General features: G+C 43.4%; 1 protein-coding gene across 2 annotated transcripts; it reads left to right on the top strand.

The window, feature by feature from the left end:
* Positions 1-4,527: 4,527 nt before the first annotated feature.
* Positions 4,528-16,899, top strand: ANKEF1 (ankyrin repeat and EF-hand domain containing 1). 2 transcript variants are annotated; one of them, XM_061364802.1, is made up of 9 exons: positions 4,528-5,631; positions 6,101-6,300; positions 7,762-7,911; positions 8,622-8,745; positions 9,599-10,421; positions 12,655-12,881; positions 14,149-14,318; positions 15,481-15,624; positions 16,655-16,899. In XM_061364802.1, the coding sequence occupies exons 1-9, from the start codon at positions 5,286-5,288 to the stop codon at positions 16,817-16,819; spliced, it is 2,349 nt and encodes a 782-aa protein (XP_061220786.1). In that variant the 5' UTR covers positions 4,528-5,285; the 3' UTR covers positions 16,820-16,899. The 2 variants fall into 2 exon arrangements, with proteins under 2 accessions (XP_061220786.1, XP_061220787.1); XM_061364803.1 differs by having other exon boundaries at positions 5,480-5,631; positions 6,101-6,223.
* Positions 16,900-27,326: the final 10,427 nt, after the last annotated feature.

Genomic DNA, 27,326 nt, shown 5'->3' with positions numbered 1-27,326 from the left:
TCTCCTTCCAGCCAGGTTTATGAATAATTATGTTTCAATTCAAGTCTAAAACACCTCATTTATATCACAGTGCTACACAAGCCCTCTGGGGTTGGCTGTGGAGCTGAGTTATACACAGATACTGGAATTCTGGTTTTGTAGCCAGTAATTCTAGTAAAAGTTAGAGGTGATTTACATGGGAGGAAGTCTGGCAAAAAAAAGTAAGTCAATAGTGAGAAAACATCAAAGGCCATAACATCCACCCCCTTCCTCATGGCACCATAGAAGGACACTGTATACTTTTTCCCCCTTGAAAGCAACAGCAGGAAGTTATAGAATCATAGAATCAACTTGGTTGGAAAAGACCTTTAAGATGATCCAGTCCAACCGTTCCCCAGCACTGCCAAGGCCACCACTAACCCATGGTACTGAGGGCCTCATGCATAGCACTTCCAGGGACGGTGACTCCAGCACTGCCCTGGGCTGCCTGTTCCAATGCCTGAGCACCCTCTTGGTGAAGAAACTTTTCCTAGTATCAAGTCTAAACCTCCCCTTGTGCAGCTTGAGGCCATTTTCTCTTGTCTTGTTACTTGGGAGAAGAGACTGACCCCACCTCATTACAACCTCTCAGGCAGTTGTAGAGAGTGATAAGGTACCCCCTGAACCTTCTCTTCTCCAGACTGAGTCCCCCCAGGTCCCTCAGCTGTTCCCCATCACACTTGGGCTCCAGGCGCTGCACCAGCTCCATTGCCCTTCTCTGGACCCACTCCAGCACCTCAATGACTCTCTTGTAGTCAGGGGCCCAGAACTGAACACAGAGCCCGAGGTGCGCCCTCACTGGTGCCCAGTACATGGGCACAATCACTGCCCTTACCCTGATGTCAGACTGGTGCTGATTCAGGCCAGGATGCCTCTGGCCGCCTTGGCCACCTGGGCACAAGCTGGCTCACATTCAGTGGCCATTAACCAGCACCCCCAGGTCCTTTCCCACCGAGCATCCTTCCAGCCACTCAGAACGGCTCAAGTTGGAAACCACCTTAAGCTCACCCAGTTCCAACCCCCTGCCACGGACAGGGACACCGTCCACCACACCAGGCTGCTCCAAGCCCCGTCCGACCCGGACCGCACACCCCTCGCTGCTGCCACCGCACAGGCCAGGCTCCTGCACCGCCACACCAAGCCCCGCGGTCCCTGCCTCCCCCCCCGCCGCCGCTGCCCACCACCCTGCACCCGTCCCCAGGCCGCGGCTCGGCGGGCGGCGGGCGGCTCCGTACCTCGCACCCGCCGGGGCGCTGAGGGGCGCCGCCGCCTCCCGGCCCCTTCCCGCCTCGCTCCCCTCACAGCCGCCCGCCGCCGTTGCCAGCTCAGGCGCGCCGCGGTGCCCCGTTGCCAAGGCGGCGGCGGGCAGCAATGGCGGCCGCGGAGCGGCGCTGAGGGGGAAAGCCGAAGGGGAGGGGGGCGTCCGGCCGGGGCCTGGGGGCCCTCGGACCTTCAGGTGAGTGCCCGCAGGGGCCGGTTGGCGGTGAGGGTGGGCAGCCGCAGGCCTGGTGGTGCGGGGCAGGCCGTGTGAGGCGGGGCGAGAGGGGCCGGGGTAGAGCCGGCGGGTTGTGAGGGTTGAACTCGGCCTCCGGGCGCGCCTGGGCAAGGAACGCAAGTGCGGGGCAGTGCGGGTAATGCAAGCCCAGCTAAAGAAGGAGGGTACAGCAGGAGCGGCACCACAGAGCTGCTGTGCTTCAGATTCCCGAAGGAAATACTCCACGCTAGACATCAGCACCCTCCCTTGTGCTTGACGCCTCCCTCAGAGGAGAGGAGGCTGGAAGTTGCCTCACTTTGTGTTCCTGCATGGTCAGACAAACAAGTCCTTACAATGTAAGTACAGAGCAGGTCAATGCTAGCTCTGCCCATTTCAACTAGTTTCTCTCCCATTAAAGCCAGTCTCCTCCACAAGCCACCCATCCCTCTGAGTCGCAACCCAAGAAAAATCAGCTAACACCAGATCTACCCCTTACCTGGCTTTAATGGGGTGCTCAGCACTTCAGGCTCATGGGACTGGTCGCTCACCCTGTTCTTTGATCCTGGGCACAGCAGCACCTTCTCACCAGCAGCCCAGAGCCTGGTGTGGAGCAGCCTCTGTCCCAGCAGGTGTTGCTCAGACACCTGATTGCCAGGTACTGGCTGGCCCCAAGGGCTGCCTGCTGCTGCTGCTGCTCCTGGCCATTGGGGCTCTATTACATCCAGTCTGGATGAATACTGAAGTGTTTGGAAGAGGAGAGACTGAGATTAGATATTAGGCAGAAGCTCTCCCCTGTGAGGGTGCTGAGGCACTGGCACAGGGTGCCCAGAGAAGCTGTGGCTGCCCCATCCCTGGCAGTGTTCAAGACCAGATTGGACAGGGCTTGGAGCAAGCTGCTCTAGTGGAAGGTGACCCTGCCCATGGCAGGGGGTTGAATCCGAATGAGCTTTAAGCTCCCCTCCAGCCCAAACCAGTCTGGGATTCTGCGATTCTATGACTGGAAGTTGCAAGGCAACCTGAAAAGAATTCACATCCCATCCACCCACCGACTCATCAATCCATCCATCTTGAGTATCCAGCTATAACCTCAGGAATGTTCTTACAGTGATCAGGGCTGGGCCAGGTTTCCCAAAGGGCTGTATCTCAACACGACATCAGAATCGGCTCAGTTCAGACAGGAGGTGCCATGGAAACTGGTGTCACTCAGCACTAAGCTGTGACCTCTGCCCAAGGCGAAGCGTTTCTTGAGGGCTGACACCAAGAAGGGCTCAAGAGAAAACTCAGCATTACAGGCTATTCATTAAACTGGAATTCAGTTTTAGGAAGATTTTGCTTCATCATTCCTATTAAACATTAGTTACAGCCAAAAATCCAGTGCAATTATTCATATAAAGCTGTAAATATAGCATGACACTGTTACCACATTGGTTTCTTTTATACTGGCACATAAGGCTCATGCTTATCTCTGTGGCCAGCAGGCAAATGGATTAAATTTAGAAAGTGCTAAGCTATTTTCTCTCACTAAAGATAAAACACATGAAAATTTCCTTTACTGGTTTGTGAATAGTGATAATTAAAGGAATGTTTTCAACTTGAAATGTTTCAACTGAAAAATGTTGAAAACTTTTTAAAAAAGGAGTTCCAAGAGCTTCCAGCAGCAGCAGTCAGGCACCATAGTCACTGAGTGAGAGCACTGGTGACCAGACCTTCCCTCTCCAGCAGCATACCTTGATGAAAGCTTTGTGCGAAAACAAGGATCTGACTGAAATGATTTTCTTAATAGTAGGTGTACCAGGAAAAGGATTAATCTAAATTTGAAATGAGTTCATGCTCTCAACCAAAACAATGATACAAGCTGGCAGAATGAAGGTAGCGATTCTGCTGATGTTTGTCAACAGATAAAATTGTTGCTAAGCAGATTCTACAAGCTTGGGATTTATGATTATAGCTTCATGAAGCCCTCCCGAGAGGATGACTGTCTCAAAGCCACATTAACAATCCCTCATTTTTCATTAAAACAGCTGTTACAGGTTAAATAACAAAAACTCTATTAAAGTACGTACAGTTGGTAGTATTTACTTAACGACAATCTGCAAGATGCTGCAGTGATATTTTCATTATAGAAGCCTGTTTTACTTGCTTGTAACTTCACCTGACTGGGTAGAGCTTTCTAATCCCACCTGTTTTATTTGGATTCTGTTACTGTAGAAAATTCTAATAGAACTTGATCCAGTCACTTTCATATTAACTGTCACAGTTAAAATGTTATGGTTGTTTTCATGTAAATTGTTGGTTCTTAAAGCTTTGAAGCAAAGACTTTAAACTGGGTAGGATCTTGCTGGTGGCTGAATTGTGATAACAACATACCCCATCACTGTAATGGAGATATTTTTACTCATGCTTATGGAAATGAATTTGTTACTGTGTGTGAAGTATTAAAGTAATACCATGATAAACATCTCAGAAGCACCAGAAAAAACTGATCTGGCTGAATTGGGGCTAAAGCTGTAATGGAGTGTAATACAGTGCTCTGTGAGCAAAAAGGAAAGCACGCAGTAAGTGTAAGGTGTGTTGTCAGTCTGACGTCCTGAACGAGTTGAAGGTTGTGGGGAACAAGTAACACCTAATCACATACTTATTTCACTCTGGCTTCACACTTGTTTTGCAAGTGTGTCATCTCACCCTCTGGAAAACACAGCACTCTAGGACATCCTGATTCTGGATGCTTGTACTTCAGAGACTGCCATGTTTGTACAAGAGGTAGCACTAGCACTGTTCTGAATCACAAGGGTAATCTATAAAATCCACATGCACTGAATATTATCTCCATTTGTGCCTTCATCTAATGTTGCTGACAGGTTTTACTAGCTGCAATGCTGCTTACATTCTATAGCATTACTAGCCCATTTCCATGGAGAATGTAACTTCTTCAGTGTTTGCAGCTTCAGGAGGGGGAGAAAGAAGGGAAGAAAAGGCAAGTGTTGATCCTAAAGGAGTTCCCAAAAAAATGATGTGTGATTTCCAGCTGTAAATAATGACTAACAGTTGGAAGAAAGGATCCAGCTTTTGAAAGTAAACCCAAGTTCGTTACTGATGTGGGGTGGTGGGAAATACAAGAAGAATATGAGAGAACATTTAAGCTTGTCAGCTTGTCACCTGGGGGAACCTTTTTCCAGGCCAGTGCCCCATTGTCCGCATCTTTGTCTTTTCCTGAAGAGTGTTTGCTGCAGAGAAATACAGTTTACTCTGTTACGTACATAGTGCAGCAGGAAGTTCATGAATCAGCTACCAAAAAAGGAAGGTGCTCAGATACTGATGAGGTGATGCTAGTATCAGTTTTATGTTTCAGCAAGTACAGAGAACAGTGTGACTTGTGATTTTTTTCTCTTTGTAGTACTAAAATGACAGATGTTCAGCCTCCCCTTAAGCTTCCAAGTAATTGCAGATTGTAACAGTTCCTTGAATGGAAAGCACTTACCTTACAGTTTGTTAACTTAATTTTCACCTTCAGTGAGACTTCTTCATAACAGTTTGAAGATTAGAAAGGACAATTTTGCAAAGTGCTATATGTGTTTATATAGTCTCTACATATGCTGTGTATACTAAATGAGAGAAATTCACTCAAAGCTTAGTGCTCTGTTAAGTTAAAGTGGATATTTTCATGCCTTGAATGTAGTTTGATTCCTGTTCTAACTGGTGTGTAATTATAATCTCATCTCTGAGTTTACATTTTTTCTTCTTTCTCTATGTAGGAATTACTTCCTTCAAATAAGCCGTTTTATCTTATTCCAGGATGTTACCAGTAGATATCAGACTTCGAAACTTACAGGTGTACAAACTTCTTCAGTGTGTTCACCAAAAAGACAAGAAGCAAATAGAAAAGCTGGTCCAGAATGGATTCCCAAATCTCATTAATTTCACAGAGCCTATGGAAGGATATAGTGCCCTTCAGTTGGCCTGCATTAAAAATGACGTTGACATGTGCAGCTTCTTGCTGGAGCAAGGAGCTCATCCAGATGTCCAGGACAAAATGGGACGTACTGCAGCAATGAAGGCAGCTGAGTTAGGCCTGGAGTTCATTTTGGATATATTAGTAAAAGCTAAAGCGGACATGACTGTTGCGGATAATGAAGGGAAAGGTCAGTAAAAGGCAACCTTATCAGACCAGAAATACCATCAAATGACCCCTTACTGTGTTCCACACTTGCTACGTATGTTGTGTGCCATCCATAGAGGGGAGCCATAGTTGAGGGTAATCCTTACAGCTCAGCAGAAGCTATGCCATAAGAGCTTTGATGGAAATAATTCTCCCTGAGCAGTCTATGCCTAGAAGTCTATGCCTTTAGGTCTCTCTAGTGCTTATCTGAAAGATAACTTGTGACAGATGATCATGTTCTTCCCATGACCTGTCATACTAAATTGTGATTTACTCCCAGAAGTTCAAAGGCCCTATCTAAACTAGAAGTCTTTTTTGCATGTATGTACCCTCAGAGAAGTGAACGGGTCTCTGCTGAAGGATTTTGTCTGTTCAGCTGTGAAGCCCACAGCCTAAGTAACCTTTCTACTAATTTAGTGTTGCACCATAATCCTTGCTGGTTTTCTTTGCAGGTATTTTGTTTTACTGCCTTTTACCAACAACACGGCACTACCACTGCACGCAAATTGCCTTGGATGCTGGTGCAGATGTTAACAACTGTACCACTGATGGGAAGCCTGTATTTCTGCAAGCCTGTGAGCAAGCTCATGATATTAAAGAAATATGTCTGAATTTCATGGAAAGAGGAGCAAATCCCAGTGCAGGAAACCCAGTATGAATATTTCTGTAACTAAGAACATATATAGAGAAGTGTAGAATAGTTACCAGATGACCATAGAACCTTAAATGCTCACATTAAAATGATAAAGCAGTGACAAGTGCTTAGCTCTGTGGCCATGCCTGTTCCCTTCTTCTGCATCACCCTTTTTGCAGGAGCAGGGATTTAAGTCTTCTGCTTGAACCACATATCCTGAGTTAGATTTCTGTAGATTAGAGTGCAGTTATTTTACAAACATAAAGTGTAACTGGGCCATCTCTTAGGAGCTGCAGTTGACTGCACTTCAGCGGTGCAGGGCTGATTGGTACTTTGCTTCCGCGTGCTCTAAGGTTTTCAGAGTTGAAATAATGCTCACTAGAAGGTGAGTCTAGCATGAAAAACCTGATGGGGGTCAAGGCAGGAATGAGCCATAAGAAACTATTTTCATTCTTTTGTATGTCCTAGTCATTTATTTGTTTATTTCCTTAATTTAACAAAGACCTGAAGGATGGGAGCTCTGTGCTGTTGATTGAGTCAAAGATCTCAAGCTTTCCCTTAAAGCCACCCATGGCTTTTGCTTTGGTCCTGGTTTTGTAGTTATACTTCCTAGCTTGTAGCTATAGAAAACCCAGTGTTTAGACATCCTTCTCCCATCCTCACACACATCTCCAGGCACTCCATGTACCTACAATATGAGAAACCTGCTTTTATTTTTGTAATATGATGGGCACATACCTGATCACATAACAGGAATGATTTGCTAGAAAGACAGGTAGCAGGGAAGTTCAGTGGGACAATATCCATGGCTCATTGCTCTCTTTGCCGCTCTGTAGAGTAGCAAGTCAGATATTCTGTGTTGCTGTGGGCCAGTATAATAATAGCAGGCAATCCCTGACCTGAGATGTGCTCTGTTCTTGGGAAGGTCACCAGATCTACCTAAGTCAGCCATTATGAAGAACATAGGTACTGCTGATCACAAGCATACTATTATCTAGAAATACATATATAAAAATATATTAGAATGGAAACTTTTCCTCACACAACAGCAGTGAAATCCCCCAGTTGCTCTGCCTTCCCTCTAGCACTCCTCCAGCCATAGCTCCTTATGCTTTTTTAATGATACAGATAGGATTTTGTGTTGTTTTGTAAACATGCACGAAAGCATGTTTACACATACACGCAGATTAAAGGATTCCTTAACGAAGGAATTGATTGTCATGAGGACTGTTCAAGAGACTTAAGCTACTAATATATCTATGTCACAGGGATTTGTCTACTCATGTTTTAGCAGCAGCATAGTTAGATTCTCAAAGTTTACCTACAGGCATCTTGGAAACTGTTAGTCTGGTCTCCTTTTTATGGTAATACCTAAAAGGAAACCTTCAGTTTTATGCCACCTTGCAACAAGCACATCATACTGTTCCAACCTGAATTAGCATAGGAAACAAACTGAATGGCTTTCTTGCTACCTTACAGGCTACAGGGCGCACGGTCTTAATGGAAGCTGTAAGAGAAGGTGTTCTCGAGCTGGTGCGCGGTCTGCTTGAGAGAGGAGCTGATGTTAACCGGTTCGACTTCGAAAGACAAAGTGCTGCACATTTTGCAGCCAAAGGAGGCTTTTTTGAGGTATCACTATTTGTGGTGGTAAAGCATTGTTGCAATGCCAAACCTGAGGTGTTTTTTTTGTTTGTTTGGTTTTTTTGGCTTGGGTGGGATTAGGTTTTTTTTGAGTCCAGTATCTGAGCTGATCAAAGCCATCAAAATCAGCTTCTTTTTAAATATCAAAGGGAATCCAGCAGTGACAGAATCTCTCTCATAATTGCAGAGCCTTTTTTGCCAAGGTATCTCCCAAGTGTGCTAGTGTGGCTGGCTGGTGTGAGCAGCTCTGTTGGAGACCTTGTTTCTCTCAACATGCAGCATGTCACAGCTGTGTAACTTAGATGAAACATTACCATTACAAGAGGAACAGATGCAAATGGCTGCAGTTAGACAGTTTCTTCCTTATTGCCCAAATAGTCTTCAAAGTACATAAAATTACACAGTTTTGATTGTGCATGGATTGTCAGAGTTACTTTAAGACAGTAGCCTGCAGGGAGGTGACAGGAACGAAGATTGTCTTTGGTATTTACAACAGAACAAGGTTTCTATTTCCTTCGTGAAATAAGCAGAGTACTACAGAAAACATGGAACGTTGCATGTACATTTATTAGCTGGGCTCGGGAGAAACCTTCACCAAATAAACTGAGATTATATGATACAAATATTTGTAAATCATTCTCACACTTCCCTATCTTAAGGAACACACCAGATTTTGGTGGTATTGTCTGTTTTTCTAGATTCTGAGGGTTATTTCAGCTTATAATGGAGACGTGGGCCTGATCGATATGAATGGTAACACGCCGCTTCATTATGCTGCAGAGGGAGGATTTGCAAATTGCTGCAAGTTCATAGGACAAAGAGGTACATTAAAAATAAGTTACTTTGTAACTATCATGTGCATTCTATTTCTTTGCTAAAGGGAAGATTTGATTTGGGCATCTATGAAGGATTTGACTCTTGGGTATCATGCGGCAAATGTAATTCTCCTTAAGAAGTGCCTAACATAGGCTATTGCGATTTATTTATACACGTGGCTGAGATAAAACATTTCTCAAAGGAAGTGGCAGAAACGTCATGGCTTTGTATAACTCAGAACTGGACTGTCTTAAGGGGTTCTGCTTTTAGCTGGGTTTACATGTATTGCATTGAAACTTCCAACAGAAAAGTAATTTTTGGTTTGCTGATCATTAAACAAGATAAATCTCTGTAGTCATAGGGAAAACTTCATGCCATGGGTATTCAAACATACTACAAAGCAGCTGTGACCGTATTCTAACTTAAGCAGATGATCATAGCACTTCAAAAGGACCATGCAAAATCCTGCATTCTGTTCTTGTGAGTCAAACATTCAGCTAGTGATCCAGTGTCAGATTGCAAGGTTGGGGTATAGAACACTGAGTGATACTTTAGTCTTTGTTTCTTCTTAACCTTTCTCACCAGTTAAAAAATGTAGTTTCCACTGAATTTCTGCCTTTCTATACATATCATGAATGGATGGATAAGTAAAGCATGTGTTGCCCCATGAACCTCCCTTTGGAAAACAAATCTTCTATCACCATTTGTAGTTAAAACAGTATAAAATTGGAGACCTGTGGCAATTAGTTGCATATATAGTACAAGTCTCTTATATACATAATTACATAATTAATTATGGATTTTCTATATAATTAGAAATTCCACTGTATTACCAGCAAAATTGTGTCCATATTTTTAGGCTGCGATCCTACATGGATAAACTTGGCAAAAAAGACACCAAGAGCCATCGCCAAGGATGGTGGTTTTAAAGCAGCAGTATCAGAATTGCGTAAAATTGAGAAGACCTTTGCAAAACAGTCCAAGACTGAGGATAATGAGGAAAACCCCCAGTGGGCTGTGAGGCTGTATGACTGGTCCTTAGAGCACCAGGCTGCCCTCCGCCAGGCGTTGGAGGCTGTCGACCAAGGAGATGGGAAGGTGACTAAAGAGAGTTTTATAGCCCTTATCCAGCAGCACTGCTCCTTTGTGGACACTGAACAACTAGAAGCTATTGCTGAAATGCATGAAGGACATCAGGCTGATGGAATCGGCATTGAAGACTTTTTTAAAGGCTCTAAATACTTGCCAAAAAACTATCTTATCACATCCTACGGACCCAAAGGGAAGAAGAGGAAGAAAGGGAAGAAACGAAGAGGCAAAAAAGGCATCCCTGTCCCCGTGCCAATTTGTGTTATGCCAAAGGGCGCATGTCCCCTTAGAGAAGATGGTTTCCCTGTGTACATGGTTGAGGCTATCCAAAATCTTGCTGAGATCTCCCATTTTAACCGAGACCACCCATCTGCCCATCCCGTGCATGATGACCGTGCCTGGTACATAGATGAGCCAAGGAAAACATACATGAACATTAACTACCTTGTCAGAGAAGCAGACTTTCCATCTCTGCAGAAAGCATTTGACGAGGGTGTGCACGTAGACATAAAAGATCAATATTACAAAACACCTTTGATGGTTGCGTGTGCAAGTGGGAACATAGTTCTTGTGCAATATCTTCTGGAAAAGGGGTAAGATTGTTTCAGAGATCTTTTTTTAAATTGCTATTTTGGAGAGGCTTTCAAAAGCAAAAATTTCCAGCAAACATTTGGATGCAACAGACCATGGTTTGGTTTTTATTTATATAACTTTTAATATTAAAGTTAGTTCTATAGGATCCTGAGTCACAGAGGGTTAGTTTATTATTTCTCACATTATTAACAGGGAAATAGAAACATCCAAGAGGTAAGTTCCCGAGGTTTGAAGGTTTTGAGTGTCTGGGCTGTTAGCATTTTGATCAGAGGCAGAGTGCCAGTCACAGTTGCAGTCTCTAATGGTGCATCCTCAAAACTCAACTCTCAAAAGCAGATGAATGGTTTTTGGGAAATCTGGTTCAAGTGACTCACCTGAAATGAGCAAGGCAATCTTGGATAAAGATGCAAGAGTTAGTGAATAAATCTATCAAATTAGTCTCCACTACTTTTGTCAAGCCTCACAAGACAGCACTGGAGTCACATCTCATGTTTAACAGCCCTAGAAATGTAATAGTCTTTTAAAATAGTATCAGTTTTGAGGGTTTTAAATTGACAGAAGTCAGAACACGGAGGGGAGAGTTATCAGGACAGTGTTTAGCTTTGCATCTTTCAGTAGCGTGGACTTTCAGGTACTTTCAATTTGCCATTGGAGTGTAAATACTCTTTACAATATAACCTCTTCCATACAGTATCACAAATCCATATTGAATAGAAACAAAGCATTTATCCATAGCTATGGACAACACTGAAGTTTAAACATAAACTGGTGATATCTACTTTCTGTCTTGTTCCAGAAAGACTCAGAAGTAAATTAAATTTGGGCTTAAGGCAAATTCAGTGTTTCATCAGGAAAAAATACTAAGTTAGTGCTATGTTGTTGCTGTTCCCTTTGATTGGTTTGTTTCTGATAGAATAAGGTTAGGAAAAAGGAATGGTACAGGCATGGAGGGGGGTCGGGAGTATTGGTACAGGGGCAGGGTATTGGTACAGGCATGGAGGATGGGTCAGGAGAGAAAGTGGAGTAACTGCATGTTATAATGAGAAGTACAAAGGCACTGAACGATGCATACAAATAAACCATAAGGGCTGAGCAACTGAAAGATAACAAAGGCAAAACTGGTAGGTGTGGGGAATTACTGGGATAACATCTCACCAAAAGCAGAATACTGAAAAATGTTAAAATTGAGTAAAGAAAACCAGATGAATCTGTTGTTTTGATCTAGAAGTAAATATTAACCATCTGACCTGAAGAACAATGAGCTATCCCTGGAAGCAACTCCATAATTTTCTTCCTTTTCATTCCTTCCATGTCTTTTGGGAAGATGTCAGTACTTTGTCCCTAGAGCCAATGGAACAGTGACCCTAACTCAGTTCAGGCTGTCTTCACTACAAGGCACAAGTAATTCACTCTGCTTGACTACTGGGGAATCCCCCCATGAGGCTTTGGCCCATTCTGAACCCACACATGGCACACAGATCTGGGCATGGGCATGGTCTGTGCTCTCTTCAGAGATGTGGGGGAACAGTATTTCTTTCCTTTTAGCACCTTTAAGAGGCTCTTGTGGCTGTGGTTCCCCAAGCCTTGCTTTTGCATGACCCCATCCCAAAAGCTTCCAAGGCAGCAAGTTGCTAAAGGACTGATAGTGCTTTTCCTCTCAGCTTCATCCAAAGGCAGCAGATTGCAAATATCAAATCCAAACTAGCCCTTGCATCCTTCAGGACATGTCAGTTTTAGCCTGGGAACAGAAACAGATCTGTAGTCCAGCAACAGAGTGGCTGAAAAAGTTCTAAAGGCTCAGATTTTGAGAGACTTTCTCTAACTCACTAAATTGGCAATTTTTCCACCTGCTCTTGGCCCAAAAGCATTCTTTTATGAATTCCTTAATCTGTTTTTTGTCATTATCAGTGAAGCTGAAGCACAAACACAAGCAGCATTTTAAAGGACTATGGTGTTTGAATGCCTATTTTCCTCTGTACCTGTGAAAACCTCCATGTAAAGGACACTGTGTTGGCTAAGAGGGGGATGTGATGACCACCCAGGTATATGCTGACAATTAATATTCCATGACAGCCATACATTGATACTAAAATGGCTTCAGAATAGCAGTAGCAATGTGAAAACATTTATTCACATTGAATATGCCATTGCAGGGGCAGTTAACATTGCTTGTTTTGACATTCCTGTATCAAGTACATAGCTTCGTCTGCCACTTCTCATATTCTTTTGTAGGGCTGATGTAAATGCAACAGACAATTTCATGTGGACTCCTCTCCATCATGCTTGCTATAATGGACACCTCGATATTGCCAAACTGATAGTGAAGGCTGGAGCAGCAGTGGATGCACCCTCAATGGGCAATGCAACCCCACTAATGAGAGCCATTGAGAACTCCAGACTGGATATTGTCTATTTTTTACTTGAAGAGGGTGCAGATGTCCAAGCTACAAACAGCAATGGTAAATACCAACATCCCCAAAACAGGCCCACTTCCTTACATGTATCCATGTTTTATTAAAAAGCCCCAAACAAAACTAAGTTCTTGGAATGCTTTGAGAAGTGTTCTGAATTTATGATCACTGTCAGGACCAGGATGAAGGTAAGAGGCACAATTAGTTTTCTGCAGTGAGGAATCACTATTGTAAGTAGTCAGCTTTCCTGGGTTTTATGCCTCTAGAAAATAAAGTAACATGATTAATTACATGATTAAGAAGTCTGTTGCTCCTCACAAGATATATACAGTTATAAGTGGCTTTAATGAATAAAATCTATCTACTTTTTAATATTATTTGATGGAAAATTAGATTTCAGTCGTGGCCAGTGTATACTCTGCCGCCCATTTAAATAATTTAGTTTTTATGCACAGGCAGCACAGGTTAAAATATTTCTTGCTGCTTAGCATGTAAATATTACTCTCTGAGAAAGAGTACTCAACAGAAAAACAAATCACATTGATACTGCAGTGTTACCTCCTCACAGCAGATCCCTCATGCAGTGTTATTTCCTCTCTTTTTGGAGTAAATTAAACAGCATTTGTCACATTTTAAGCTGTTGCTCTAACAGAGGAAGCAACATTGCTACATAATGAGATTTTCCTTGCCAAAATGCCTACTAGGTGAAACCCTGCTTGTAGAAAGTATGTGTATTCCTTATTTCTGTGTTGTTCTAATTCACACAGCAGTTTAGACTCACAACTACTTTACAGCCACAGCATCTCCACATCAAGATCTGGAAGAGTTTGTCCTCTATTAAGCCCTGAAGGTTTTCAGCCCCATTTAAACCATGGGGCTTTCCCTTGACTCCTTGCCAGCCACAGAGCAAGTACTGGAAGAAATAGAGACCTACAGTAACCTGGTCTACATTCCTAACCTTGTACTGTGCTAGCCATCTCCTAGTGTTAAATGCTCTCAGAAGTCAAAATTGCAACCTGTAGGACCAGTATATTAAGCTGCGAATGTCAGGACATTAAGAGCAAAGTTACCACTCCAAGAATTCCTGCAATACTTGGTTTCAAAGCTCATTTCTGTAAGGTTTCATTTCTGGCAAACAGTGCAGATGCCTGCCAGTCTTCACATGATGTCAGGCATGCTGCTGGCACACTGAATGGTTAATAAGACAGAGGCCTAATTAAATTCAGTTGACTGTGGTTTCATTATCCAGTTGAAATAGCAAAGGACTGAGGTTCATTTTCATGGCTTATGCAAGTATTTATTTTTTTAAATATAGGAAAAAATCCTCTTGATATTGCTAAAGTATTTGCAGATTCTAGAATAATTGATCTGCTCCAGAATAAGCTGGACAATTTGCCAGAAGTACCAGAAAAGAAAGAAAAAGCTGTGAAACCAAAGGCATCTTCTACACCAAAGCCTGCAGAGGAACAAGCAGCAAAAAGAGAGGTATGAAAAATAGTGACAAAGGATTGACTTGCTAATAGTTAGTAGAACGTTGCTTCCTTTCATTTGTTTGCCATCCATGTCTCTCTAAAGCTATAAATCATGCAGTTTTGTTAAAGTATTTTCAGAAGCCAGGACTTGTTCTTGCCAGTACTATTACTTGTTCATTGGTTGAAATTTTGACACATTAATTATATGAACTTCATGTCTTTCACAGTCCACTTAAGAATTGTATCCTGTATCACTGATGGGATACAGAAAAATATTTCTTCTTTTCCCCCTCCTCCTGAAGTTTATGATCATCCAGCTCTGTTGTAAATAGCAAGCAACTTGTAAGCTTAATTTCCTCAAGGGAGCACTTGTTTCTTCACAGATAAGGCCAAGGCCCTTCAAATTAGTAGAAAGGTCTTTTTATTTTGCTAACAGAACTCAGTTAGGCAATATTGGGCTCACTGACTTCTCATTTCCCATCTTGTCTCTTAACCTGCCTTTTCTACTGCTGACACAAGCCCTGTTTTTTAAACTCCACACTGAGTTTGGCTGTTATACTACTGAATGCTTTTACAGCATACCCAGGAGCCTCAAGTACCTTGCCATTGCCCTAGTTCAAGCAGATACAGCCTCTGTGACCACATCCTGGTTATCTTACAGTGGATGAGATCTTGATTTACCAGTGGTACTTGTTAGTCAAACCCAGGATGCCACCATTTAGGGAAAAAATGCAATTGTAGCTACACTGCTGGAAGTGTCCTTCAGCAGTCCTGCCCTGGATGATGTGTTAAGTATTTCCCAGTAGCCAAATGTTGGTTTCCCCCTTTCAGAGATAATTTGAATGTCAGGGATAGTGTAGGACTTAGTTAGGCAGAAGGAGGACAATTGTAGATGCTAATTTAGCCATGACCTGGCACAAGAAGGGATCACCAGTGGCACTAGGTGGTTGTCTCAAGTCTTGAAGAGCAGTGAATGTTTTAGTGTCCAAGAAGGACAGTCATCCTCTTTGAGTCATAATTTTTGGATATAAAATAAATAGCAGCTTTAAGAAAAATAGATTCTGAACAGATTAAGAAAAATACACCCACAGTAGATAGAAAACAGAAGTATCTGAAGATTTAGGATGTGTACCTTGCTTCTGGGCATGATGTATAGCTGGTAACTTCTCTTTCAGTCTTCACAGGTATTGCTGGCAGATGAGGAAACATCCATTCTTGAAAAGGCAGCACAACCCTTTAAGGACAGTGTTACTTATCTGAATTCTCTGATAGCCAGTGGTGCTACCAAGAAAGAGGACATCACATTCAAACCCAGAAAAGTATGTACAGTAGCAAAACATGAGCATGGTTTCATATTAAGGGAAAGGTAGACCTTGCTGTAGATCAAAACCCAGAATAATCTGATGAAACAACTTCACAATTCAACTAGCTGCTTGTAGATGACATGACACAGGCTAGAGAGACTGCCATAGAACAACAGTAAACTAAAGAGTCCGCATATGTTTATGTGTATTTTACATATATACACATATTTATATAAAACAAATTATCATGGAAAGCAAGTCCTTACCAGGTTTTAAAATAGGATTAAATTGGACCCACAGTAAAATTACAAATGCCACTATGTTTATTGTATGGATTTTTACATTCCTGCTCTTAAAGGATAGGAGTCCTTGCGCATGGGACCAGCACCAACTTCTAACTTGCCTTGTCAATTAGTTATCCCATGATTGCTTAAGTGACATTTGCTGATCTGAATGGATCACTAAATATTTACTTTGTTGAGTTAGAATACTGAAAATATAATTTTTATATGAGGGACTTGTTAATACTCATTCAAGAATAACCAAAAAGCAGAGAAAGATGACCACAGCGAAGTAATATTGTTTTTTTTTCCCCTCTGCTTAAAAAGAAGAACACCATCATTGCTGACTGAGCAGTTTTGTTTAGAGGTTATTTACCATTTCCCTAAGCCTGATTTGTGCCAGTTTCTGCAATGGTCTCAGGGGGAATAAGGCTACATCATCAGTGACTCTATGACTAATTACTGTTTTCCACTCTGAGGATCTTGGGCCCGAGTCAGTCATTCTGAACAATTAGCTTTGGGTTATCTTTCCTACATTATCCCTCATCTGAGCCTATGGCATGTTAGAGATTGGCAGCAACAAGAGAATGTTCTGCTTATATGTACACAAATTGTTGTGGTATCTTCCGCCAGGAGGCCACACCATTTTTCTTCTATGTCTCAGGATGGAAAGGAGTGCTAGAACACACCTCTATTTGGCTCACAGTATCATCTTCATACCTCACTTGCAGTCTAAAATAACTACAAATATCTTTATTTTGTAGATTTGGGCCCCTGAAGCCGCAACAGAGGAGTTAGTAAGGAAGTATGAATGGCTCCGTGAGTGCTCTGCTTTTGATGGCTTGTCAGAAAGCCCTGCAACCCCCTTTGATAGAAAACTGCAGAATAAGCACACCAGCCGGAAGAAGCTACTTCAGCATAGATTTTGAGGGGGTAAATATCAAAAAGGCTACTCCTCTGCAAGGAAGGAATCATGCAGTGCTCAGTAAATGCATCTTAGTTACAATAAAAAAAAGAAAAAGGTTGTAGCAAGTTTTTCCTCTAGGTTATGTTGCTCACATATAATCTCTTGTTAGGGGCTTAGTCTGGAAAAAGGTTTATCCTCATGCAATTCTAAGTCTTGGAGCTAGCTCAGCATATTTCATGGAATGGCTGCTGTTAGGACACACGTGTCCTTTATCTTTTTATCCCTTTAAAGGTATGGCTTTAGGAGGCTGTTTTTCACCCCAACATAAAACATATTCCTGGAAGATACATTACTCTTTGTACTAAAAAACTATTAAATATGAAGATGAAGATAGCATTCAGTAATTGCTTAAGACAACAATGTTCTTTGTTGTCTGCAGAGGCAACAGAGTACAGAATTTACAACCAGGACTACTATAGTCTAGTGTACTGCTTCATATTCTCCCATGCACTTGGAAGAGTGTACAAGCCTTTTTCCTTACGCACTGAAGATGTATCTCAAAGCTCTGCAAAGCTTTTACCCAGACGGGCAGATCTTTGTGGCAAACTTGAAAAACATGCAGAGATTTTGTGAATGGATGCTGAAGAGGAACTCTTCATCAGGAACTGTAGTGAAAGGACAGGAAGGGGTGATGGGTTTAAACTGAAACAGGGAAGTTCAGATTAGATGCAAGAAGTAGTTTTTTACTGTGAGGGTGGTGAGGCACTGGAACAGGCTGCCCAAAGAAGTGGTAAATGCTCCATCCCTGGAAGTGTTTAAAGCCATACCAGTTGGACAGAGCCTTGGGTGACATGATCTAGTGGGAGGTGTCCCTGCCCATGGCAGGGGGTTGGAACTGGATGATCCTAAGGTCCTTTTCCAACCCAAACCATTGTATGAATGTAGGTTCTTACATTAACAGCTACATCCACAGCCAGTCCAAATCAGTGCTTGCCTCCACAACAGATGTTGTCCCTTTTGTTATTTAGTGAGTTCTTAGGTTGAGAAGAATTGGTGTCTTAGAAATTAAATGACCAGGCAGCCATAATTTATTATGTAGAATAGGTACTGAAAGTTCATTTGGGGAAGCGTATAATGTAGAGATTCATGTGATGGGGTAAGAGTTCTGCTGAGAGAACTCTTTTGCTCTTCACACGTCTTGAATTCTGTTGAGTTCATCCACAAAGCAGTTGGCAGCACAAAACCAAGATCGGTTTGGATCTTCAAAAAGGCAGGAGGTACAAGTAAGTACAAGTACAAGCACAAGGTACAAGTTCTCGATAAGCGGAGTCTGGAAGTACTGGTAATTTTTAACTTAGGGAAGAAATAAGTGGAAGGGAATACCATAAAATACATCTAAAGAAGGAAAAAGCATGGAGAAGTGAACCGAAACCTCCTGTCTGTTCTTTCACAGGATACAAGAGCAGTCAGACTAAGAATAAAAAACCAGCACACATTCAATACTCCACAGTGTGTAAATAGCCTGTGGAGCCCTCTAGCCCAATACCCTTGGAAACTTAATATTTACATAGATTGTGAGAAGAGTCTAGTTAGCTAATGCATAAGGAATATAAAACTCCTGCATGGTTCAGGACCTCTGCTAATTACTGTTGGTGCATGCTAAAGTTTTCTAGCAATGCAGTTCACTCCCCAGTTCTCCAGTGTGGTGATGTGCATGTCCCACAGAAGAGAGGATGACACTGACCTAGACAGACACTGTAAATTACATCAGATCAGCTTCTAGGTTGATAGTACCATTGTTCAAACTCACTTTAATGCTGGGAGAGCTGTCTGGCTCAGGAGTACAGCTACTTTAGAGAATTTGTTCTCAAACATACTCTACTTTTTTTCCCCAGAATCTGAGCTTCAAACTGGGTTCTTTCCTTCTGGGTCATAATTTCTTGTAGGAAAACCAAGTTTTGTTGCTGGGGAAAGCCTGTGCAGTCACATTCTCAAAGCCACCACCACTGCATGCATGACTCCAGCTCCACATCTAAATGTAAATGTGGTATTTATTGCATAACCAATACAAATACAAAGCAAGTAGTTCTATCTAGTGAGATACTATATTCAAATACCACCGCTGAACATATTATGTATATGGACATGGTTGTGCATGAGTAGTTTATGACAAGTTGCTTACATTGAGAAAACACCCCAGTCTGTCTAGCATTTTAATAGTTCAGTATAAAGACAGACTTCACAGGCAAGTGAGATACCATTTCACATTTCAGCTGCCTTGGAATTCTTAATATCAGCGTATCATCTTTGCCTGTCAGCATAAAGCTTCTGCTGGCTGCAGATGACTGTCAATAACAAAAATAATAGTGTGTGTTAGTCATAGAAGGCAGTGCAGGCAAGGAGCACGATGCCCAGGAACAATTGTAAATTAAACTGAAAGAAGGAGGCATGGGGTCAATTTGCTAAACAGTAGCCATCAAAACAGTCAAGGAGAGCAGTCAAACTCCTAACTCATCCCATGAGGTGAAACTGTTTCAGGTGGTTACGTCATAGAGATTAACTCTTTGCTGTTAAAACCAGCTGCTCAGCTCTCCTCTATGGAAGCACCACAGAGGTGCTCCTCACTTGGGTAACTACTGCACGTTGAGGTACAGACTTTTCTGCTGGCTGTGTTCATTTGGGAAGCTATAAGCAAATGCAGAACTTGAATGCAAAGGGAAAAGGTTAACCTGGCCAGCAGAAGGGTCTGCTCCTGCTCCAGTTTGGATCACGCTGTAGAATTAAGCTTGTTGGCAAGCAGCCTTTAAAAGAGAGCACATGGAGATGGGGCTGTTTCCTATTCCCGTAGGAAATGCTTATGAGTGCTATCCTCGTGCTTTTTCCTCCCAGCCAGCATGGGCTGCAAACTCTCAGTCTTTACATGCTGTCCCACAAAAAAGAAAGGAAAGAGCTGCACATCTTCTGTACACAATGCAATAGCTGAGTAAAAAGGAATATTTGTGCTCCTTTGGGCTTCTCCATAGCAGGCTGCCCAAAGAGTTGGCAGACCCATCTCAATCTACCACCGCAGCTCCCACCCAGTCCTCAGCCCAGGGCTGGCTTTCTGCAGGAGCAGACATGAGAGAAAATGACAGAAGAGATGATTTGAAGCATCACCACTTGTGACATTTTTGGAGGACTGAGTGTAAGTACCTAACACTGACTAATGGTGGTTTTGTAACTAACAACCAATCTAGAAATCCAGAGCTCAGAAAACATTTTGGCATGAATAGCCAGCTCATTCAAGTCCTGATGACACAGAAACATCAGAGCAAACCAAGGGGGATGGCTGGACTCAAGTCCTCCTCAAGAGTGGCAATGAGGATGTGTTTACAGACTTCTCCATGTGCACCAGAAGTGGGGTAGGAGAGTGTTGCATGAAGCAGTGATAGCAGAGTAGGAGGTTTTTAGGGATGTGAAAGCAGATGTCACAAAGGGATTGAAGGGATACAACTCCTGAGGTTAAAAATGACATTAGCAGAAGGAAGGGTATTCAGCAAAGAGCTGGAAGGGAAGACTGTACTAATGGAATGGTTATGGAAAAGCTTTGTGATGATTTGGTGGATGGTGTTAAAGGGTACAGAGCGAGAGACCTTGGTAACAGCAAAGCACCATTCTCGCAGGTGAGAGAGCCCTTGGGAAAGCTGAATCAATTGTGTGTCAGCAAATGTGCCAAGAACATGGAAATTTGCAGGTGGGAGTTCAAACACATTATAACTATGACTCAGTCTCTTGAGACAGGTAGCACAAGTGAAAAATGAATCGAAGGGAGAAACCAGAGTTAAGCAGAGAGGGCAGCAGCACTGGAAGGAAAGATGAACTGCACATCTATACTGGTTCAGACTAGATGAGTTGTATACTAGCTCTGGTTCAAACCAGGCTGTAATTCAACCTTACTCACCTTTTGGGATTTGCCTTTAAAGTTCAAGACACTTGTGAAGTCTTCAAGTATTGTTTCAAACTCAGGTAAGTACCTTGGACTAGCTGCTGTTGGCATCTGGAAGTGCTTCAGGTACCACTCCAGTGCAGAGCACAGGCAATTACATTTCTCATCCCCCTGTTTTCAACGTGTGCTATTTTAAGTTCACTTGCAAAACACATGATTTAGTTAGGGCTGAGTATTGCTGTTGCAGATACCACTACAGCACACATTAATGTGCTGAGCCCAGCTCTTTAAACAGAGTGTTTTTAAAGGCTCCTCATTATGTAGCAAGAGCCAGTGCTGAACAGCAGACTAAATTCATCAGATACTACAGGACACAATAGTGACTTCACTAGAGGTATTTAATGGACAAGATCTCAATGAACGATCAGCTGCTTCAGGCCTTTCTTGTATTTTAATTAAGAAAAGGCCACTTCACCATTGGGGTCCTTCTTTCTCACAGCTGGATTCATGCACACTTCAGCCCCCATTTCATCCACACCCCCACCACAGCAGTACACACATTTGTGCCCAGAACACAAACATGCACAACATGTCCCTTTGTGCAGTTTTCCTCTGTCTCTGAGGCTTCTGTAAGCCCCTATATAGTTTCACCAGTTGCCTCTACTATCACTGTTGATCTAGGAGGGAGAAGTGATCAGTTACCTTATGCTAAGCAAAGAGTACAACAAATCATCACTTTCATGACAACAGCTTCAGTGAAGGCCACAGAATAAGATACATTTGACAAGACATGCTCCCACCTTTGTCTTCAGATTATCTTACAGGCTTCCTACACCCAGCACATGTATTTTTCCCCACTTTACCATATGTTTGGTGACATACATATTTGTGGCTGAAATAGAAGGATTTTGCTCCACTTTTAATGCATTTCCCATTCACAACTGGTGTTTCTATGGAAGGCAAATTGCAAAATAATATTGTTCCAGTCACAGCAATCAATACCCTCGTGCTAATACAAACCAGATGATACCAAGTGGAATTCTTGAGCTGCTCTAAGCACAGTGGGGATAGTAAATACAGTTACAGCTTGGGGCTTTTGAATGGCTCCCAAATAGCCCAGCTTATCAATTGTTTGCAATTGAGCCCAGGAAATCTAATTTAGCCTTACTACTGCTACAACTGCCTTGCCATTGCTCCAAGGAACATTTAATTTGTAATAACAAATTGGGGAAGAATCCCAGCAAGAATAATGGAATTGGCTGTAAAAGGACTGAAGGAAAGAAGATTTCCTCATCCCCAAAGAAGGGCTCCACTTCCTCCCCCTCAAAATGGGCTTAACTGGCACAAGGCTAAGCCATGGTATGTTGTCATTATAAGCCTTGGAGACCCCCCTCAGAAAGAAATAAACAGTAAGATAACACAACAGAGCATTACTAAGTGTGGTCTTACTGGGGTGATTGAGTCCTCTGCTGCTACCAGCAGTGCTTGTACAACCCAGTAGTTCTTCTGTAGCACAGACCTTGCAGGAGTATCAGACACTGTGGAGCTGCTACATCTGCCCACCCACTACAGCCCTACAGCTAATAGGAGAAATGGGCACAAGGTATCCCAAAAGCAGAAGATGGGAGATCTATAGAACAACAAAAAGCAAACTATAAAAACAGGAACCTGCTAACTTTACACTGTTCAGCTCCTATGTGGTAACTAAAGGAGGCAAAAGAAACCAAGCACACACTGCTGCTGAGCTGTACAGCCATTAGAGGGACAACCAGAAACATCCACATGTGCCAAAAGTAGCTCCAAATTGTCTATTAATTCTGGATGTCTGTCAGCAATTATTATCTCATGGGCCAGAGCAACCTGGCATCTACTAAAGCAGAAAGAAGAAATCAAACAGAACCATTACATAGCTAAAGAATCATTTCACTGTGACTTTCCTTCCCTTATGCCTTTTAGCCCCCTTTCATACCTTACTCCTCCTGGCAACTCTTCCCCTCTCAACTTGTCCCCTTATTTCAACAACCAGCACATGTGAGGGCATCACATTTATAAAGGTGCTCCCTCTCCCAGCTGACTTGTATTGGCTGTTAGTTGCGAACAACTGAGGTTTTCCCTTACCAGCTTTGTCTTTCCATGGCTCCTTCTAGTCTCTGTGTGACACTTGAAGCCTACCTGGGTGAACGGATTAGAGTTTCTCAGTATATAAGGAACATCCACCTCCTGACAGTCAAACCTCTGTGTACTAAAAGGCAGCATCCACACTGTTTTGCACCAGTTTAAAAATGAACCTGCTCCTAACCTTGTGTGGTGTGATTTCAGTGAGCAACTGTGGGAGGGGACTTCTGAACATAAAAGATGTTCGGTGAAAATGAACCCCAGAGATGCTGAGGAGAAGATGCCTGGAGAAGAGAAGGCTGTGTGGAGACCTCATAACAGCCTTCCAGTATCTGAAGGGGGCCTATAGGGATGCTGGGGATGGACTCTTCATTAGGGACTGTAGTGAAAGGACAAGGGGTAATGGGTTAAAACTTAAACAGGGGAAGTTTAGATTGGATATAAGGAGGAAATTCTTTCCTGTTAGGGTGGTGAGGCACTGGAATGGGTTGCCCAGGGAGGTTGTGAATGCTCCATCCCTGGCAGTGTTCAAGGTCAGGTTGGACGAGGCCTTGGGTGATACGGTTTAGAGCAAGGTGTCCCTGCCCATGGCAGGGGGGTTGGAACTGGATGATCTTAAGGTCCTTTCCAACCCTAAATATTCTGTGTTTCTATGATTCTATGATGCGTGTTGCTTTGCTTACAGAAACCAGTTTTGAAATGAGCCTTGAGCATCCGCAGCAAGATCTGCAGGGGAAGGATGAAAAAGGTTGAAATATTTTCCTCTTAAATGAAATTTTGATGAAGCTTGTAACCAAAACTTCAAAACTGACCATTTTCCTTCAGAATCCAATAGGGTTGTGAGAGGAGAGGGAAAGAGAGGAGAGAAGGGAAAAGGAAAGGAAACAGAAAGGAAAATGAAAGAAGGAAAAGAAGAAAAGAAAGGAAAAGGGAAAGAACTGTCTTTACTGTCTGTGTTCTAACAGACTTTTCAGAATTGCCATTAACACATCAACAAGAAGTCCGTGGGCTTTGGACAGTTCTGTTTACTTGACTTCATTTGCTTATGCAGTCAGGGAAGACAATGACACATCTGACCCATCACCGGCAAACTCCTCAGCACAAGGCTGAATGTTAACTACTGGCTGTTTATAAGGAGTGCATGCAGCAGTCTCAAGTGCTTGGAGAGGTCAGATCACTCCAGCAATGATTGAGCTCTCGGCAGAAGGGCGAGTTTGTGTTTAATGCCACACTGATGAGATCTGTTGGGTTTGATCCTGGTGCTAGCTGGGGAGCCTTGGTGTACTGTGACAGCAATTACATGTGTTGAAGGAGGTGTAAAGCAAGATCTTTGCTAGATTCATAGAATCATAGAATGGTTTGGGTTGGAAGGGACCTTAAAGATCATCCAGTTCCAACCCCCCTAGATTTAGAAACCTCCCCCAAATACTCAGAAACTTATTCTAAGATCTCAGTAAGCAGCACTCAACCCCATGTGCCTCCCCATCTAGCAGAGCAGGTCATTTATCTCATGCTCTGCACCTTATGGGCCAGTTTGGTGCCATGTACAGAACATGCCTGAGAAACTCTCCAGCACCCCTGTCTTCAGTACATCTTCAGCCACCAGCATTTTCAGTCTGAAACTCAGCTACAGTAAGAAACTGTGGTAAAGATGGTGCTGAGCAGGGGGGTTGGACTAGATGATCTTCTGAGGTCCCTTCCAATCTCTAACATACTGTGATACTGTGAGCCCACTTCTTATATGGAGATCTGTATCTAGAGACTGCTTGTGAACCCTGCATTAAAGAGGCACTAGGAAAAAAGATGGAATTCATGCAGGTAAGGACTTAGACCATGCCAATGTGCATCATCTAATCACCAACTTTCTTCACACTTTGATGCCTATTCCCTCCCCATATAAAGCGCATTCTTGTCTGATCAGGCCCAAAGCAAAGGCCTCTGGTGAGCACAGAAGGAGGAGGAAGGATGCTATGCTGGTATACACCACCACAATGCAGCGAGGCAGGAAACACCCTGCTCCTTCCTTTTGTAGTACAAAATGCCTTCTACTTCAAAAAGGCTTACACCACAGCAGCTGAGACATCAGTACGTCTTCACTGGGTTTGCTGCCTAGGGTACTGACAACAGTGAGGAATTTGCCTGGAAGCAAGGAACTAAGCCAAAAAATAAAGCACAAGGGAAAGGCACAATTGAAAGCTCTGAGCAGGCAAGACGCTGTGCCAAAGCTGTCAGCAGCCCAGTGGATATTTTAGACTGTTTAATCCTTCAGATATATACCAAACATACACGTACAAGTCCTCAGCAGACAGCTTTGCTTCAGTGAGAGGTGCAGTGCATAGAAAAGCAAATGTTGGTGCCTCCCTTCTGCTGGAGCTTCTAATAATAAGTTACAATTATTGAAGTTAATAGTAATAACTGCAATGCAACACACATAATTAGATTGGATATAAGGAAAAAGTTCTTTGCTGTAAGGGTGCTGAGGCACTGGAATGCGTTGCCCAGGGAGGTTGTGAATGCTCCATCCCTGGTGGTGTTCAAGGCCAGGTTGGACAGAGCCTTGGGTGACATGGTTTAGTGTGAGGTGTCCCTGCCCATGGCAAGGGGGTTGGAACTGGATGATCTTAAGGTCCTTTCCAACCCTAACTATTCTATGATTCTATGATAATTGGATCCAATCCTGTTTTGGGGAGCCACAGTCCAGTAAGTAACTTGCACACCCATACAACTGGATTACTTTATGAGGAGATCCCTGTGTCTGTGGCAGGCAGGGGATTGGAGCTGGAGCAGTATCTACCCAGCCCCTTCAGTTTGGTTTCTTGTAGAATCAGACTGCTTTGCTGGGTGGCACCCCCAGAAAGCAATGTGCAAAGTCTGCTTCTCTGCAGCAGCCTGAGAAACGAGGTGATGGTGATGTGCTCTGGCACTCGTTGTCACTACATGTTTAACCTTGCTGTGAAAATTTGGCCTTAAATTGCAAACTTGACCAAGATGAATCTAAGGAGATCACATAAATGTTCCTGGCACTGTGTCAGTCAGGTGTTTGCTGCTGATGTTGACCCCCAGGTGGGCAGGGTTCATAGGAACCTGGTGAATGGTGGGCTCACAGTGTCCCTGTGCTGGTTTTATAACCCACAGGCTTTAATCAAAGAGGGAAGAGTGAGGGGTGCAGAGAGAAAGGCACTGGTAATGTCAGAGGCAGAAAGAGAAGCGTGCTAGCATAAGGGAAGCAAAGGTCTGCTCCTGGGGAAACAGTGGTGGCTGCAGCAGGAGGGGAAAGGGGCAGCTTGTGTCATGCTGTGAGTAGAAGTCACAGCCAGGGGAAAGGTCCCTCCGTGAGGCTTTTGCCTTGGCTGGGCAAGAGGGACGGAGCATTTTGCATGCTTTACTTTCCTGGCTGCCCAGAGCAAGACGTGGGCTCAGATGTCATTCCGGGCTGCTTTTTGCATCCCTTGCAACTATTAATCACTGTATTTTCCTCCTGCTGATAGGAGGTCCTGGTGCAAAGCACAGGCCAGAAATACATTTGCATTCCGTCAAAGAGCATCAGCAGCGAAGGCTGAGCCCTTGGTGAGCCTCACCGGTGCTCCTCTGCTGCAGAGGGAACAGGGGGACATGCACCCACCTCTGCTCCCACCCTGCACACGCAGGTTGCTCATGCGAATGTACAGGAGGAGTATTCGCTCCCCCTTTCTAGCCACTGCAGCAGGATTTCAATAGCAGTTTTCTTTCAATCTCTGCTGCCCTCTGCTGATTCAAAGCCAAGGCAGCGAGCCCTGGCAGCGAGATAAAGCCTCCGGTTATTGCTGCAAAAGCTCACCCTCACCAAAACATCGTCATTGACACAGCCTGCGGGTTCCTCTTCCTTGTCCCCACACTAACTCTGAAGCAATAAGGTATGTCACTCGGGGAAGGACTTCTTGTTTAATCATACCATGTGATTTAGAAGGAGTTAGTTTGACCTCATTAACTTACATCAGGTAGAATAGAATCATACAATCATAGAATAGTTAGAGTTGTAAAGGACCTGAAGATCATCAAGTTCCAACCCCCCTGCCGTGGGCAGGGACACCTCACTCTAAACCATATCACCCAAGGCCTCGTTCAACCTGGCCTTGAACACTGCCTGGGATGGGGCATTCACAACCTCCTTGGGCAACCCATTCCAGTGCCTCACCACCCTCACAGGAAAGAATTTCCTCCTTATATCCAATCTAAACTTCCCCTGTTTAAGTTTGAACCCATTACCCCTTGTCCTGTCACTACAGTCCCTAATGAAGAGTCCATCCCCAACATCCCTATAGGCCCCCTTCAGATACTGGAAGGCTGCTATGATAAATACTGGTAAATAAGGCAAATACTGGCTTAATCAATTTGCAGATTTGGGTATAAAAAAAATGGAAAATTAAAAAGCAGGGTAAGATGAGAGTTAAAAGCTTTGGCTTGAAACTGGGTCCCTGCACTTAGGATTTTCCACTTGAATTTCTCTCTA

The sequence above is a fragment of the Neopsephotus bourkii genome, unplaced genomic scaffold (genome assembly GCF_033783945.1).
Source record: "Neopsephotus bourkii isolate Nb327-2 ecotype Australia unplaced genomic scaffold, CSIRO-AGI_Nbou_v1 NB_1250, whole genome shotgun sequence".
Lineage (NCBI taxonomy): Eukaryota > Metazoa > Chordata > Aves > Psittaciformes > Psittacidae > Neopsephotus > Neopsephotus bourkii.
The sequence above is the reverse complement of the archived record's forward strand: the minus strand, read 5'-3'. Positions and strand labels throughout refer to the sequence as shown.